Genomic DNA, 14,216 nt, shown 5'->3' with positions numbered 1-14,216 from the left:
ATCTATAAATTTAAACATAATATCATTTCAAACTAACATTTCGTCTTACTATTCAGAATTAGTTCCCAAGAAAACTTCACCAATCACTCCTGAAACATTGGAGAGAATTTACTGAATGAAAAGCACATCCAACTTCCAGTACAGATTTCAGTTTCAACAAAACTTTTTGGTTTGATTCAGAAACATGACTAAAAATTACGAGCAAAGCAACTGATATGCAGCAACCGTACTAAACGAACATAACACAGCTAATCGATGAAATTTCATTAGAATGAGGCAGTATAAGTTGAAGGTAGAAGGAGCAATACTTGAAATACATATATTTCCTAGCTGTTGCCTCCTAAGAAAGCCTTGAGGCGCTTCACTTCAACATAGAAAAGGAACGTAATCTTCTCGATGACAGGAGGAGGAAGATTGCTGGCAAAGGGAGCCAGGGGAACAATTTGCAATCCAGGAAGAGGGCTGCTGAAGGAATCAAATCCAATGGCTTTATGCTTTTCCACATTGATCTCGTAATGAAGTAACCCTCTGGCGAACACCACGATGTCTCCTTTATGGAGCGTTTTGCTGTACACAATATTGCTCGAGGATATTAATCCAGCACAGATAACTCCTTTAACCACCAGCAGAATCTGAGAACCTTCTGGATGGTTGTGCAATGGAATGACGCCTTTGGGCGCGAGGTCGAGTTTAGCTATCAACACGGCAAGGCCATTCACTGCAGGAAACTGTGCTCAGAAGGCCGGAGTTACAACAGCACCGATGTTGTTGCTCATGTTCTCGGCCTCTTCCAATCCGGTGAAGAAAAAATTATCTGCAGTTAAGGACGAAGCCGCCTTGCAAGGATAACCTGGGAGTGAGCTTCGAGGACAAGTCTGCCACTCAGAAATCTTGCGCACGTGAAGGCTCAAAAGAAAAATTACAGAGGACTAGTACAATGGCTAGCAGAGAGGCAATATTGGAAATCGTCATGATTGATTAATCCAATGCTATAATTGCAGAAGGGTTTTTCTTCTCAATATGCAGTTGGTGAAGAACCCAAAGAAGTTTATAAGATCAGAGACTAACCTCATGAGTGTTTCTCTTCCTTGACCTCATGAGTGTTTCTCCTCCTTGTTGGAATTTAATTCTAACTGCAACAATGAACAGCTGGACAAGAATCTGATCTGCAGTAAATACTCCAGGGTGATCGATGCATCAAAGTCAAGCCCGATATTTTTGCACATTAATATGCATTAAAGTTTCAATTGAATTCCCCTGCACACAGCGGACTTGTTTTTTGATAAAAGCATTACAGCCTTGCTGCATTAAATACAGAGATAAACATTAGAAGATATTTTGTAATATTTTATTGTTTTAATCAGATATGTTTTAGCATATAAATATCACACCGCTGTTCTGTTTTAAGGTTAGCAGCACCTGAAGAATCACACAGAGCAGAGGAGAGCACACAGCAGCGTGAGGAAGAAGAATAATTTCAGAGCACACAGCAGCGTGAGGAAGAAGAATAATTTCAGAACAGTGAAATGCACAGCAACGCACAGCAGAAGTAGATGCAACAGCGCAGCAGACAGCAGAAAGGGAAAATGCACAGCAGTGCAGAAATTTGAATGTAATTCGTTTTTGATGTTTATCTGTGTGGAACAGAAGCGTTCCTTAATGAATTTCTGAAGTAGATGTTCAGCAATAGAAGTTGTGAAATTCCCTCAGTATGAGGAAGACAAATCTGTAACAATTAGTTTATTTTTAATAAATGCAAGTTAATTTTTCCTGTTGCTGTTACACCGTAACTCAAAAAATACTTGACGTCAAAAATTTACGTTGCTGCAACACCACGAACAGCGTTGCTGCAACACAAGTTACAGCAACTGAAAAAAAAAAAACTGTGTTGCTAAAACACCGTTTCCAGTAAGCGATTTTCTGTTTTTCTGTGCAAAAACAAAGTGCAAAAACAGAGCAATTTTTGTCTATCTGTTATGGAATTTATCAGAAAATTCCAACACTCCTACCCCAAAACTCTGCTTTTGCTCTGAAATCGCTCTGAAATCTACAGGTCCAACCATTTCAGCCACCCCACAGAAATGGCAGCTTCTATTCACCTTCATACCAACCAACGGATATCCAGATCAAATATTATTAATTTTTCCAAAACAGTGGCCAAATTTGGAAGGGAAAACTTACCGCAAGAAGAGTTTGAAGGATCGATGAACAAATAAACTAATCTGAGAAGAGAAACCCTCTTCTGAAAAACCAAGAGGGGAATAAGCCTCGGTAAGAAGAAGTTGAAGAAGTTGTTTGATACTATTAGTTTTCTCTTAACTATTAATTATTTATTTTACCATTTAAAATTTTTCAATATTCTAACATTCTATTCAATTTTCTAACATTCCATTTAATGATGAAGACTGTTACAATTGTCTAACATTCCATTCAATGATGAAGACTGGTATACAGTGATATCTAAGAGAGTAGTTCTCATATACCAGTGATATCTAAGAGAGTAGTTCTCAATGAGAATGCCTTAAAACTTAATTATAAAAACCCTATTTCAAAATAAACACAAGACTGGTATACAGTGATATCTAAGAGAGTAGTTCTCAATGAAAATGCCTTAAGACTTAATTATGAAAACCCTATTTCAAATAAACACCCGTGAAGACGGGTATACAGTGATATCTAAAACGGGTATACAGTGATATCTAAACGAGTAGTTCTCAAAGAGAATGCTTTAAAGCTTAATTATGAAAACCTATTTCAAAATAAGATCAACATAAATACAGAAACTCTATATAAAAATATATAAGCACCCCTTGTAAAAATTTCTAAACATAAACAGAACCTAATCTTTACCAGTTTCCTAGTTCTGATCTTTACCAGTTTCCTAGTTTTGACCTTGTTGTTGTTTATTATTGTGTGATTGTGATCTTTTTATTGGGTTCGAAAAGTGCTCTCCAGTCCAATATAAGAAAGATGTTATAAGGCGCAATCTACTTGTTTAACTTTTTAGACGTGAGATAGGTATCTCTGCAACCGACTGACAGTTCCATTTTCAGGTAGTTGTTACACCTCTCCGCATTTCTTCACAACTACCGACTACGTAGTCAGTTCTTCCTCCGTGCCCAAAAATTCAATTGCTCTCTTTACGCCCAGGATTTCAAACAGAAGAGTTGCCTATAAGAAAGACAGGATCGAGTTCAATGCTAGGTTAGAGACATAGCCAGGGCTGCGCTCTACCTGGCTTTAGAGGATGGTAGATATATCACAGGGCAAAAGTTTCGGTGGGAAGAGAATTCTGTGGCCAGGACTTTGAAGATGCATGGGATGAATTGGTGACACATGCAAGATGACAAACAATAAGTCTTAAATTCTTATCAATCATTTATAGTTAATAATTTGGATAGGATAATCCAGATATTAATGTATGAACCTTATGAATCTGTTGGTGTTGTGATATGAGTGCAGGGGATTAATGGCAGAGATTTGAGACACTCTTTCAATCTTCCATGGTATTTTCTGAATGCAGATGAGCTTAGAAAGGCACTTGAGAAGTGTGGAGTTAGTGGAAAGGCGTTTTTAGGAAAGCTTATAATGAGTCATACTGTTATAACCTGCCAATCAATGTTCTATTTTAAGATTGGTGGTTTATTTGGTATATTTTACCTTTTCAAAAAACTTATTTTCAAGCATAATGTGCGTATATCATCTCCGGTGTCAATAATCAGTAAGGGTTTTATCTTAATCGCATGGTTTATTATGAAGTTTTTTTTGGTAAAATATGAATTTACTGTAAAATTACAAAGGGTGAAATTACAAGTTTTGAGTTATGAACTCTCTATTATTTGAATGTTTAAAAGTTTTTCAATATATTGAATTTATATATATAATTAATAATTTATTTTAAATAATAATAAAAAAAAATTAGACAAATTCCAACCAAATAAAAACTACAAGAAATTTCATAATTAAACAACACCTTTTCAAAATATTAAATTTTAGAATTTTACCTTAGGCTATTTTCAAAAATCTGGCCAAAAGTATGGCCAAATTCCAGCCAAAAAATTCATAATTAGACAACAATCTAAGTATTAAACCTGGAGTTTTCGACAAAATCCTGCGAAAAGTATGGTCTGTTCACACATCTACCCCACTCTCTCTCCTCTGTTTAGTTGATGTGAATTCAGCACGGGATTGGATTATGTGCAGTCAAACTAATATATGCTTTTGTTTTTCCAGAAGCTTTTTAGAATGTCAATTAATTAGACTACTATTTATTTAAATATACATGAGAACAGAAAGTCCTTCTCGAACATTAGAATGCAAGTTTGTTTAATATTCCATGGGCGGGAAAACATGGGCGGAACAAAACAACATGCATCTTGTCAGCTGATGGAATGAACAAATGTATGAATCTTTAATTGCTATGATCGGTACATTCAAAACCACAGAGCACATTGCTTATTGATTTTTTTACACAACAGAACTCGAATTGTTTTCCACTGTTTGACAATCACTGGTAACATAATTGTACCTCTGTGCAAACCACATGCTACAAGCATCTCTTGATCGAGCCCAAAGTCTAACCCACCAATGCACAAAGCAACTATACATTCCTAGGCCGTGCATTGTGACTGCCACCTACAAGGATTTGTGAATGGGCAAATTTCTGTAATTGGTTATTGGTTAATGTGTTGGATGTGACTTTTGTTATAAAACAGAGCATATATATTGCCCATAGTCTATCTGTTACATGTTTTTCGATGTTTTTTTATTATTTATTTTAGTTTAATTTGGTAGGAATTTATTGGAATTATAAATTTGACGGTTTTTTAGAGTGCTGAATTTATATAGAGTAAAAAACCAGTTCAAACAACACAAATAAAGATTTCACCAAAACGGATTTCACTATATTCCCCAAAACTTCAAAAGATCTAATAATTAGATAGTGCGCTGATGTGAATATCAAACCGCAAAAGTGCATAAATTTACCATAATAAAGCTGGAGATAACAGAGTTGGACTTGCTTCCCATTGATGGGCAATGATCTGGCCAACACAAGCAACCAAGCAGTGAGAATCTGAAAACAGAAATATCTATTCATGCCTGTTGGTGATTAACAGTGAATGGGCATTAAATTTAGTATTGACAAAGTTGTAATGATATTTGTATTTTTAATCTTGATTCTGCAGAGAATCTATGTTGATGAAATGATGCCATAAACGTACTGTTTATCAAATCAACCGTTATGTTAACAGGGTCACTCATTCTGTCCATGTCCCTGTTAGCATAAGAAGATAAGCAATGTAAAAGATAACGGAATTTATAATTATAGAAACCAATTTCCCAAAAGCATGGAAAATTCTGCCAGACTTTTTTATATAGAGATAAAAACGATTTGCCCTAAACAGTTGAACCGTATACAGAATTCTGCCCTTTGCGCATATGGAGTATAATCTGCACTGCAAAAGCAAAAAGAACTTGGAAGCAAGTCATATTTTCATTCACAAGCAAAAAGTTAAATCTAGCCATATGTCCAAATATATGTCTAATATGTTGAGGCAATTTTACAGTTAGTTCATGCTTAACTCCCAAGTTAGCCATAGAAATTTGATTTAGTTTCCAAGTCTTCGTACTGTTATAGCAATTAATGGTTCATTTTAGCCGTTGTGGAAAGGACTCTGTTGCTCTGGTCTGTAAGAGGGCTAAACCGCTCTCGTGTTATATAGACAGGAATTATGTATATATTACATTTGGCCTGTTCCAGAATTCAATCTTGGATTTAATGTATTAAAAGCGAATACAAACCAGGGAGAATTAGATGGCAATATGCCATTGCAACTGTCCATTATTCTCATATGATCAAGAAATTTTGGGAATAAAATTTTACTAAAAGAAATCCAGGAGACATAATTTTTATTAACACATTTACAAACATTTGTCCGTCATGGTCATCATGTTCTCAAATTCCTCAAAATCAATTCTACCATCTGAATTTCTGTCAAATCTTGTGATCATCATTTCACAACTCTCCAAATCGATTCCTTCTTTTAGTCCTAAGCAGAGAAGGACCTCTTGAAGTTCAATTGGGCTGATGAACCCATCCCCATTCTTATCAAAAATGCTGAACGCTTTCGCCAACTCCTCTGACAACACCTTCTCCTCTGTCTCTGCATGCTCATGAGCTTCCCCATACATATTGAAAAGAAATCCGCAGAAATCATCAAAGTTCATATGCTCCAGAGATCCCATTATTATTTTCATATTATCATCACATATATTTTGAATTCCAAGTTTTTCCAGTAACCCTTGTACATCCTCTGCGGTAACAATGCCATCGCCATCGCTGTCCAGGATATTGAAAATTCGAGAGAGGTCCCATGTATGAATGAAGGCGGTGTATCTTTTATTTACAAAATCACAGCTCGCTTCATCAATCATACCTCCAGACAACTGGTATTTTCCAATAGCCCTTGTAATATGTGGGTCTTTTGGATTGTAGAGTTCAGGAAACTTAGTTTTCATCATCTCAAAAACCCAAACATAAACATAAAACTTGTAGAAGCGATAAAACTTCTCAACCCAACCCAAGGCCATGGATACAATAATGCTCCAATACATAGGCATGGCAGAAACATTTGAAACTGCAGGGCTTCTGATGATAAGATCAAACACCATCTTTGATATATGAATGAGATGGCTGAATTCAATAATTCCAGCAATGGAAAGAGAAGAGAAGAAAAAAGGGTCGGTGAATCTTGGGCGTTACAGAATGGTAGCAATGAAAGCCTTCGATTCGTATTTAGCAGGCGTATGATTGAGTGGTGGGTTGCTATGAAAGTGAGGAGAAACAAGCACTGCAATTCCTATTGAGAAGCCTGCGGTCAGCTACTATGAAACTCGGCCGAAACGACCAATGAATGTGTGGATACGTTCAGAGAAATGTCGTTTGGTATGCGCATATACTTTTTTGAAAAATAGTTCGGATGTAGGAAGGGTCTTGGAAGGTGCTCTGGCGGGTTATGCGCCACTCTGACTTGGAATTGTTTTCTACAAAGAAGACTCCCTCCAGTTTCCTGGGACTTGGAATGCAGCTTTAGAGTTGTTTCCATCAAAATGTTGGATGGAGAATGAATGTATGGGCATTAAGAGAGGTAGAGGCGGACTGTTATTTCTTTTTCATTTCATATCAATCTACAAACTATTCATCTACGTTACGTTTGAAATGGTTGGTTGTCCAATTATAATCCAAAGGTGTTTTTGGCTTTTGCTTTTGTTTTTTTATTATAAATAAATAAATATATGTTTTACTTATGTAATTTTAAATTTATTTTAAAAGATTTAATGAGAAAAAAATCACACAGAACTATTAATAAAATCATATATGATGGGTATGCGTTTGGACGATGTTAAGATCATTTGTTTTCTTTTTGTTATTTTATAAATATTATTTAACCTAATTTCTATTAACTTTAAGAGAGTAGGGGATTAATTGAGACTTTTTAATTTTTTTTTTCTATAAACAAAAAGAAGGGAAAGAAGCATTTCTAGATCACTATAATTTTGCTAACTTAACAAGTCAAGAAGGGTGGTAGTGTGGCAAATGTTTTGGAAATGAAAATGGATGTGAGACCCGAACAATCGAAGAGAAAGTGTTTTTCATCTTCCACCCTCTTAGGATTGTAAATGTGACAAATTTCATCTCAAGGTGTTTTGGGTATGGACCAATGCGGAGTTTCACTTCGAGGTTCATGAGAATTTGTTCTTTTCTTCACAATGTTCATTTTCTTCTTAACATTGGGCAAGACAGAAATAATTTTGGTTAGCAGGAGTGGGGATGATCACTTCCTTATAGTACCTTAGCTTCCTTTCCCCCTCTAGCTCCTCATCATCCCACAACTTATTCTTAAATTTGGAAGTCATAGTATTTTTAATATTATCATTTTTTCCAAGATGATCTCTTACTTTATCCCCCAATGATCGAGCCAATATTGGGCATCCTTGTGCCATCCCAATTTGAGCCAGAGGTGAGGTTTTTGGCTAGAGTTAGAAGAAATTTTGGGGAACCTCTTGGCTTCCATACTCTAAAGCTTCTTCTTATACATCATATACCTAAACATAGCCATGCTCTCAATGGGGGAAAGGTTAACTTCAATCAAGAGGATAGAATGGGGGTATTTCCTTTAATCTTGAGGTTGTAGGTTATAAATTTCTCTTGGATGAGCTCGACCTTCCTCCATGATTCTCTAAATACACTGCAACCCAAACCTCATAGTCATATAATATAACAAGGGTGACGAGAGTCTCAAAGAGGAACTTTTTTTTACTCCAACCCAAAGATCATTTGAGTTACAATTATTTTGAAGCTCATAATAAGTTTTTCATCCTCCAATTAATATTTCTCTCGATGCTATACTTCCAATTGAGCTATTGATGAATGTCAATACCTAATTAATATATATATATATATATATATATATATATGAATGATATTAAATATTATTAAAAATGATTAAATCAATTGTGAAATAATATTATTTATTTGATGTTATATATTAGTGGAGATTATTTTTATTTTTTAATTTATAAAAAAAATATAAATTATTTTAATTTTAATTTATTAAATATTAGAAAATATAAATTTGTTAAATATAATAATATTTTGAAGTAAATATTATATATATGTGTTATATAGAAATACTTCATTAAATGGTTAATAATATAATAGTTATTAACTACCTACTTCCTTAAATTGTTAATTTCATTTTAAACTTCTTCATGCATTGGAATTAACATTCTATTCTAAAATTGTGAGAACAAAACTTAAATTGGAAAATAGAATATACCAATATTATATTTCAAATTTAAGAAAATGAATTTGGGAAAAGTTCCAAAATTATGAAATAAAAAAAGTGGATGGCGGAGGTTAAAAGGTTTGAGCTAGCTGAACTTGTAAGTAAAGCAGTTAAAAGGGATCTCACATTTTCTAATATCGAGATTGGATTGACGAGGATTAGTATATGGCCACTGAATGTTGATGCTCTTATGCATGATATTGGTTGCAACGAGGCATTTAATGTGGAAGGTCAAGAAGCAAAGTACTTACAAGACCATGTTGATGCCCAAGAAGATGTGGATGGGAAGAAAGATGTTGTTGCCGTTGAAGGTATCGTATCCCTTTCTCAAGGGAACTTCTATGGTGATGATGATGAACATGTGAGTGAGACACAGTTCAATCATGAACCAATTGTCAATAACATGGAGGTTGTCACACCCACTAAACCACCTACCAATTATGCATGTGATATTCCATATGAGGCAATTGACCATGCAAATGTGGTTTCAAATGATAATGCAACAGGATTAAACAATGAGCAATTGAGCATGCCAACCCAGGTAACCCCACCATCATGGTTGGCAGAGGCCATGATGAATATCAACACACATAATGTGACATCCACTAATGAGGAAAGCATGGACATGCCTTCACAACCAACAGAGTTGAACATTGAACTTGTTCATTATTTTGTGGACAATGGATCACCAGAATAAGATCTCGTTCAACATGAAGTACCAAATGAAAACAACAATGGGGGTCAATCAGTTGTCCTGGAGGTTGAAAGGAAAGTATTAGGGGTTGAGGAGCATGTGACAACGAAGTAGCCAAAACTTGGTAGGTTCTTAAAGCTACCAATAGAAAGAGTGATGGCCTCATCAAGGCACTTAACAATAGATTGTCTTCATTTAGGGAGGATTTCATAGTTGCTCACTTCTGAAGACTATATTAACCTACTATTTGAGTCTGAACGTAAAAGAAAAAAATGAAATTCAGGAATATAAACAGAGAAAGAAGGAGTTGACCAAGGAAAAGAGAGATGCAAGGATTGCAGTAGCAGAAGCTCGGGAAAAGGAAAGGCTGGAAAGACAAAAAGAAAGGGAAGAAAAGGAACATAAAAAAAAATGGCAAGGCAAAAGAGGGAGGCAAGAATTGTTCAACAAGTGCTGGAAAAAGGAGTAGGGGTGACAAATAGGGAAGACTATGGTCCAATCCAGTTTCAGGCAAACAAGATGATTTCCAATTCTCTGGACCAGATTGCAGAGCATACAACATCATACTAGGACCTGATTAACATCCAATTCCCCCGTTATCATCCAGGGATTATGCCCACCTCTTATACCCCTACCAGTGCAGGTTTAAATCCTATGTGTGATTATAGGACACCTCTACTCAGTGCTAGGGTTAGTGGCACAAGTGGACATGTCAGCTACTTAGTACCACCATGGCTACTAGGAGCAAAATGAACTCAAGCATATAGCAACAAAAAGCACATCCTAATCAACCATTCTTGGGTACGCCAACATACTTGGCTCGGGCAAGCAACTCAATAAGTTTGGGCAATGCAGAAAATGGAGGCCATCAAGCATGGGGGTGGCATAATTTTTTTTTTTTGTAACCACACTGCAATGTGGATTTTGTACGGATGCAATCTGTTGCATGGTTAATATAATAGTTCACATATAGTTGAACATACAGTTTAATGTAATAGTTCACAACACACTTTGTGCAATTGTGGTATACTTACGATATATTGTGCTTGGCCTTTGGTTGGATTTTTTTGTTGTCTGTTTCTCAATAAAACTAGTGAGTGCATACCTTCATGGATACAAATACCAACAGACAATTCCAAAGATAACTTTCCATTGTTTATTACACATACAAATAATCACATACAGAGCACATTGTGTAATCATATGCAAGTATCATTTCAAAACGAAATGCAACCAACATAAGCTATAATATTCAAACATTAATGTATAATTGGTCTGTCTTCCATCTCTTGGAAGTGTATGTAAATCGATTGGTTGGTTACAGATAGTTGGAGTTCATTGTTTATTCCACATATAGAGTTTTTCCTTTTATTCATGGTTGATTACACATACATAGTTGGAGTACATACTACCAAATGGAAATGAAGACAAATAATCCCTCTTAAACCCATTAAACTACATCCTCTGAAAAAAATACAATGTGCCATTTATTAATCATGTAAACCTCTTAAACCCTATTTTTGATACAGAACAATAGTCAGCATATCAAACCCTAGTATTTTTCTCAGACCCTAACATAGCCATTAAAAATCCTGAAAAATTCGTAAACCCTATATTTGTCACAGAAAAGTAGTCACCATATGTAAAAAAAACATAGATTTGACTAAATATATATTGCATTACAAGGCAAACCACAAAACCATATTTGAATGTAATTTGATAACTCTCTTTGAATGCAATTGGATAACCCTTTTTTCTTGCAATTTGAAAACCCTATTCGAAAACCATAGGCAACAATTTGAAACCTGTATTTGAATGTAGAGTTGCAACAAATGACATGCAGCAAAACCCACAGACCATTCTAAGATGACATGCAACAAAACCCACATAGAAATTGCATCAAAGGTAGCCAAATTCCATCTGGTTGAATGTGTTTAAAAACACAGAGGCAAAAGTAGTTGGTAGGTTTAAAATCCTACCGTAGAGGAATGTGTTGTGATTCTTCCATGTCTGCACACCACAGGAACCCTAGGAGCTCAAAAACCCTTAACTGCAACAAAAACTTCTATGGTGTCCTCAGCATCTCACACATAATGACTTGCAAGATGAACAAGGAGGCCACAAAGACGTCATGGGGTTAAACCTTTGAAAATCCAACCAAAAAATACATCCAAGCAGTGTTGAAAACATGAAAATTTCATTGAGATAAACCCTTCGAAGCACGAAATGACCATATCTAGCACTATGCTAAGGAAAATCCCTCACATGGTCAAATGTAGACGAATAGCCTAGTTGTTGGTATGTGACAGGGAAGAACAACAATCCTAGTAAACCAAACTCCACACAAGAGAACAATTGAATATCTAGACGAACCACGAACCAAGCCTATGCATAACCCACTCTCTACAATGCCAAGACTAGTGCATGTAATGACCAACATTACAGTAGGACCACGCAAGTACCAAGGGGACAAAATGCACATCTATTGGGCTCGAACAAAATAACATGGTGCTTTGAGGACCCATAACTCATGCCAAAAGGAAACCCTAAACTGTACACAACACATCAAACTTTATTGACCCACCTGCCGAACACATGGCTACGTCGATTGGCATCCTATCATATAGTTGGCATGGAAGTTTACGTGGCATTTGGAGGGGTCCAAGAGGGGTGCCCAACTAATGGCGTCTCTCCCCTAGCGGATGTGAGTTCAACACTGTGTTGGATTATGACGCAGTAATATTAAATGATGATCTTGTTTTTATAATGAGACTTTGAATTTTTGTTATTTAAAATGTATTTTCAAAAATATAACTAAATTTAGCATTTTCGAATATTTATAATTTTGTTCAAATTTATTATTTCAAAAAATTCCCTCCATAATTTAAAGAAAAATGAAAAAAAACTAAAATCTAATCAGTTAAACAAAATAAAAATAAAAATTAATGAAAACAAAAACCAAAAAATTCAATTAATTAAACTGCAATTTATTTAAATATACAAGGTAACTGAAATTTTGCGTCACACATTTGAATACCTGTTTGTTCGACTCACTTGTCCAATTACATTGGCTCGAAGAAAAGGATAAAGAAGATGGCCTTACTCCCACAGAAAGGTTTATAAACAGGCTTCGAAACCTAAAAGCAGTGGTTAAAAGATGGGAGTGGAAGAAGAAGGCGAGCTTGAAACAGGAGCTAACAGAAATAGATGAGGCCCTAAAGCCTCTACATAGCTTAATGGCCACTCACTCCCCGTCTGCTGAAGTAAGGGAACAGATCCATGCCCTCGAGTTGAAAAAGAAGAAGATTCTCCAAATTAGGGAGATCACATGGCGCTTGAAGAGCAGAGCTACTTGGATCCGCGAAGGGGACAAAAACATTAAGTTTTTCCATCGATACACTAATCATAGAAGGAAACTAAACACCATTTGGCAAATAAATGATGGAAAAGGGAATTGTTTTAATAAACAATCAGAAATCTCTACCCTGGCAGCCTCACATTTTCAACAAGCATATAGAAGAATGGATTTGGAGGATGCAGATTCACAGGTCCGAGCGATAAGTGAATATCCTACAGTGTTTGATGAGGAGAAGAACCTGGAGCTATTTAAGCCAATTACGGTGGAGGAAATGACCCGGGCCATAAAATTGATGAAGGGAGACAAAAGCCTGGGCTCGGACGGCTGGACAGTGGAATTTTTTGTCCACTTCTTTGACATCTTTTAAGAGAATCTTCTAAATATGACAGAAGAATCTAGAACTATGGGAACCATACATCCTCATTAAATTCTACCTATATTACTCTTATTCCAAAGAAGACGAAGGCAGCCACCTTTGCCGATTATCAACCAATTTCTCTATGAAATCTTACTTATAAGATTATATCCAAGATAATCGCCACCAGGATCAAGGCTTCATTATCAAAATTCATTTCCCCAGAGCAATATGGCTTTCTAAACAATAGAATAATACATGATGCAGTGGCAGTAGCTCAAGAATGTATGCACACTATCAAGAAAAAAAAGATGAATGCAACAGTTATGAAGGTGGACCTCAAAAAGGCTTACGACTATTTAGACTAGGGTTATCTAAGAATGGTTCTTCATAAAATAGGCATAAGAACAAATGTGGTAGAATGGATAATGGGATGTGTCACAATAGTCTGGTATGTTGTGGTAATAAATAGGTACCCATCAAGGTTCTTTGGAGCAAGTAGGGGACTTAGATAGGGTTTCTCTTTGTCCCCCCTACTGTTCACTCTGCAAATGGATGGCCTAAGTCTGATTATCAAAAAAGCAGTGACTATAGGACAGTTTGAAGCATTAAAAATTAGCAATCATATTTCTATTTCACACAGTTTCTTTGCAGATGATATCATGTTGATGGGTATGGTCAACATACTTAAATGGCTCGCTCTTTCCCAAATTTTCAAGAAGTTCAGAAGAGAAACTGGCCTAATTCTAAATGAGTACAAATCTACCATTCTATATGGGTCCTGCAACCTGGATGATATCATCTATATTCAGAGGAATTTTGGGGTGAAAGAAGATAACTTGGACACATGAATGAAATATTTGGGATATCACCTAAAGCCTGGGAACTACAAAAATGTAGATTGGATGTGGCTCGTGGATAGATTCCATACGAGAATTAAGGGATGGGAACACCGATGCT

General features: G+C 35.8%; 1 protein-coding gene and 1 pseudogene across 1 annotated transcript; both read right to left on the bottom strand.

Moving 5' to 3' along the window:
* Positions 1-326: 326 nt before the first annotated feature.
* Positions 327-972, bottom strand: LOC149165382 (germin-like protein subfamily 3 member 3; annotated as a pseudogene).
* Positions 973-5,646: 4,674 nt separating this feature from the next.
* LOC149165381 (putative calcium-binding protein CML44) lies at positions 5,647-6,965 on the bottom strand. Its single transcript, XM_089431129.1, has one exon. The coding sequence runs from the start codon at positions 6,670-6,672 to the stop codon at positions 5,923-5,925; it is 750 nt and encodes a 249-aa protein (XP_089287255.1). The 5' UTR covers positions 6,673-6,965; the 3' UTR covers positions 5,647-5,922.
* Between the last annotated feature and the right edge of the window lie 7,251 nt (positions 6,966-14,216).

This window comes from Pinus tabuliformis, chromosome 5_1 (assembly GCF_031772625.1).
Source record: "Pinus tabuliformis cultivar Carrire ecotype Pingquan chromosome 5_1, CPIR1, whole genome shotgun sequence".
NCBI classification, from domain to species: domain Eukaryota; kingdom Viridiplantae; phylum Streptophyta; class Pinopsida; order Pinales; family Pinaceae; genus Pinus; species Pinus tabuliformis.
The sequence above is the reverse complement of the archived record's forward strand: the minus strand, read 5'-3'. Positions and strand labels throughout refer to the sequence as shown.

Coding starts and splice junctions, on each gene's coding strand:
- LOC149165381 (XM_089431129.1), bottom strand. CDS start 6,672: ATGGTGTTTGATCTTATCATCAGAAGCCCTGCAGTTTCAAATGTTTCT.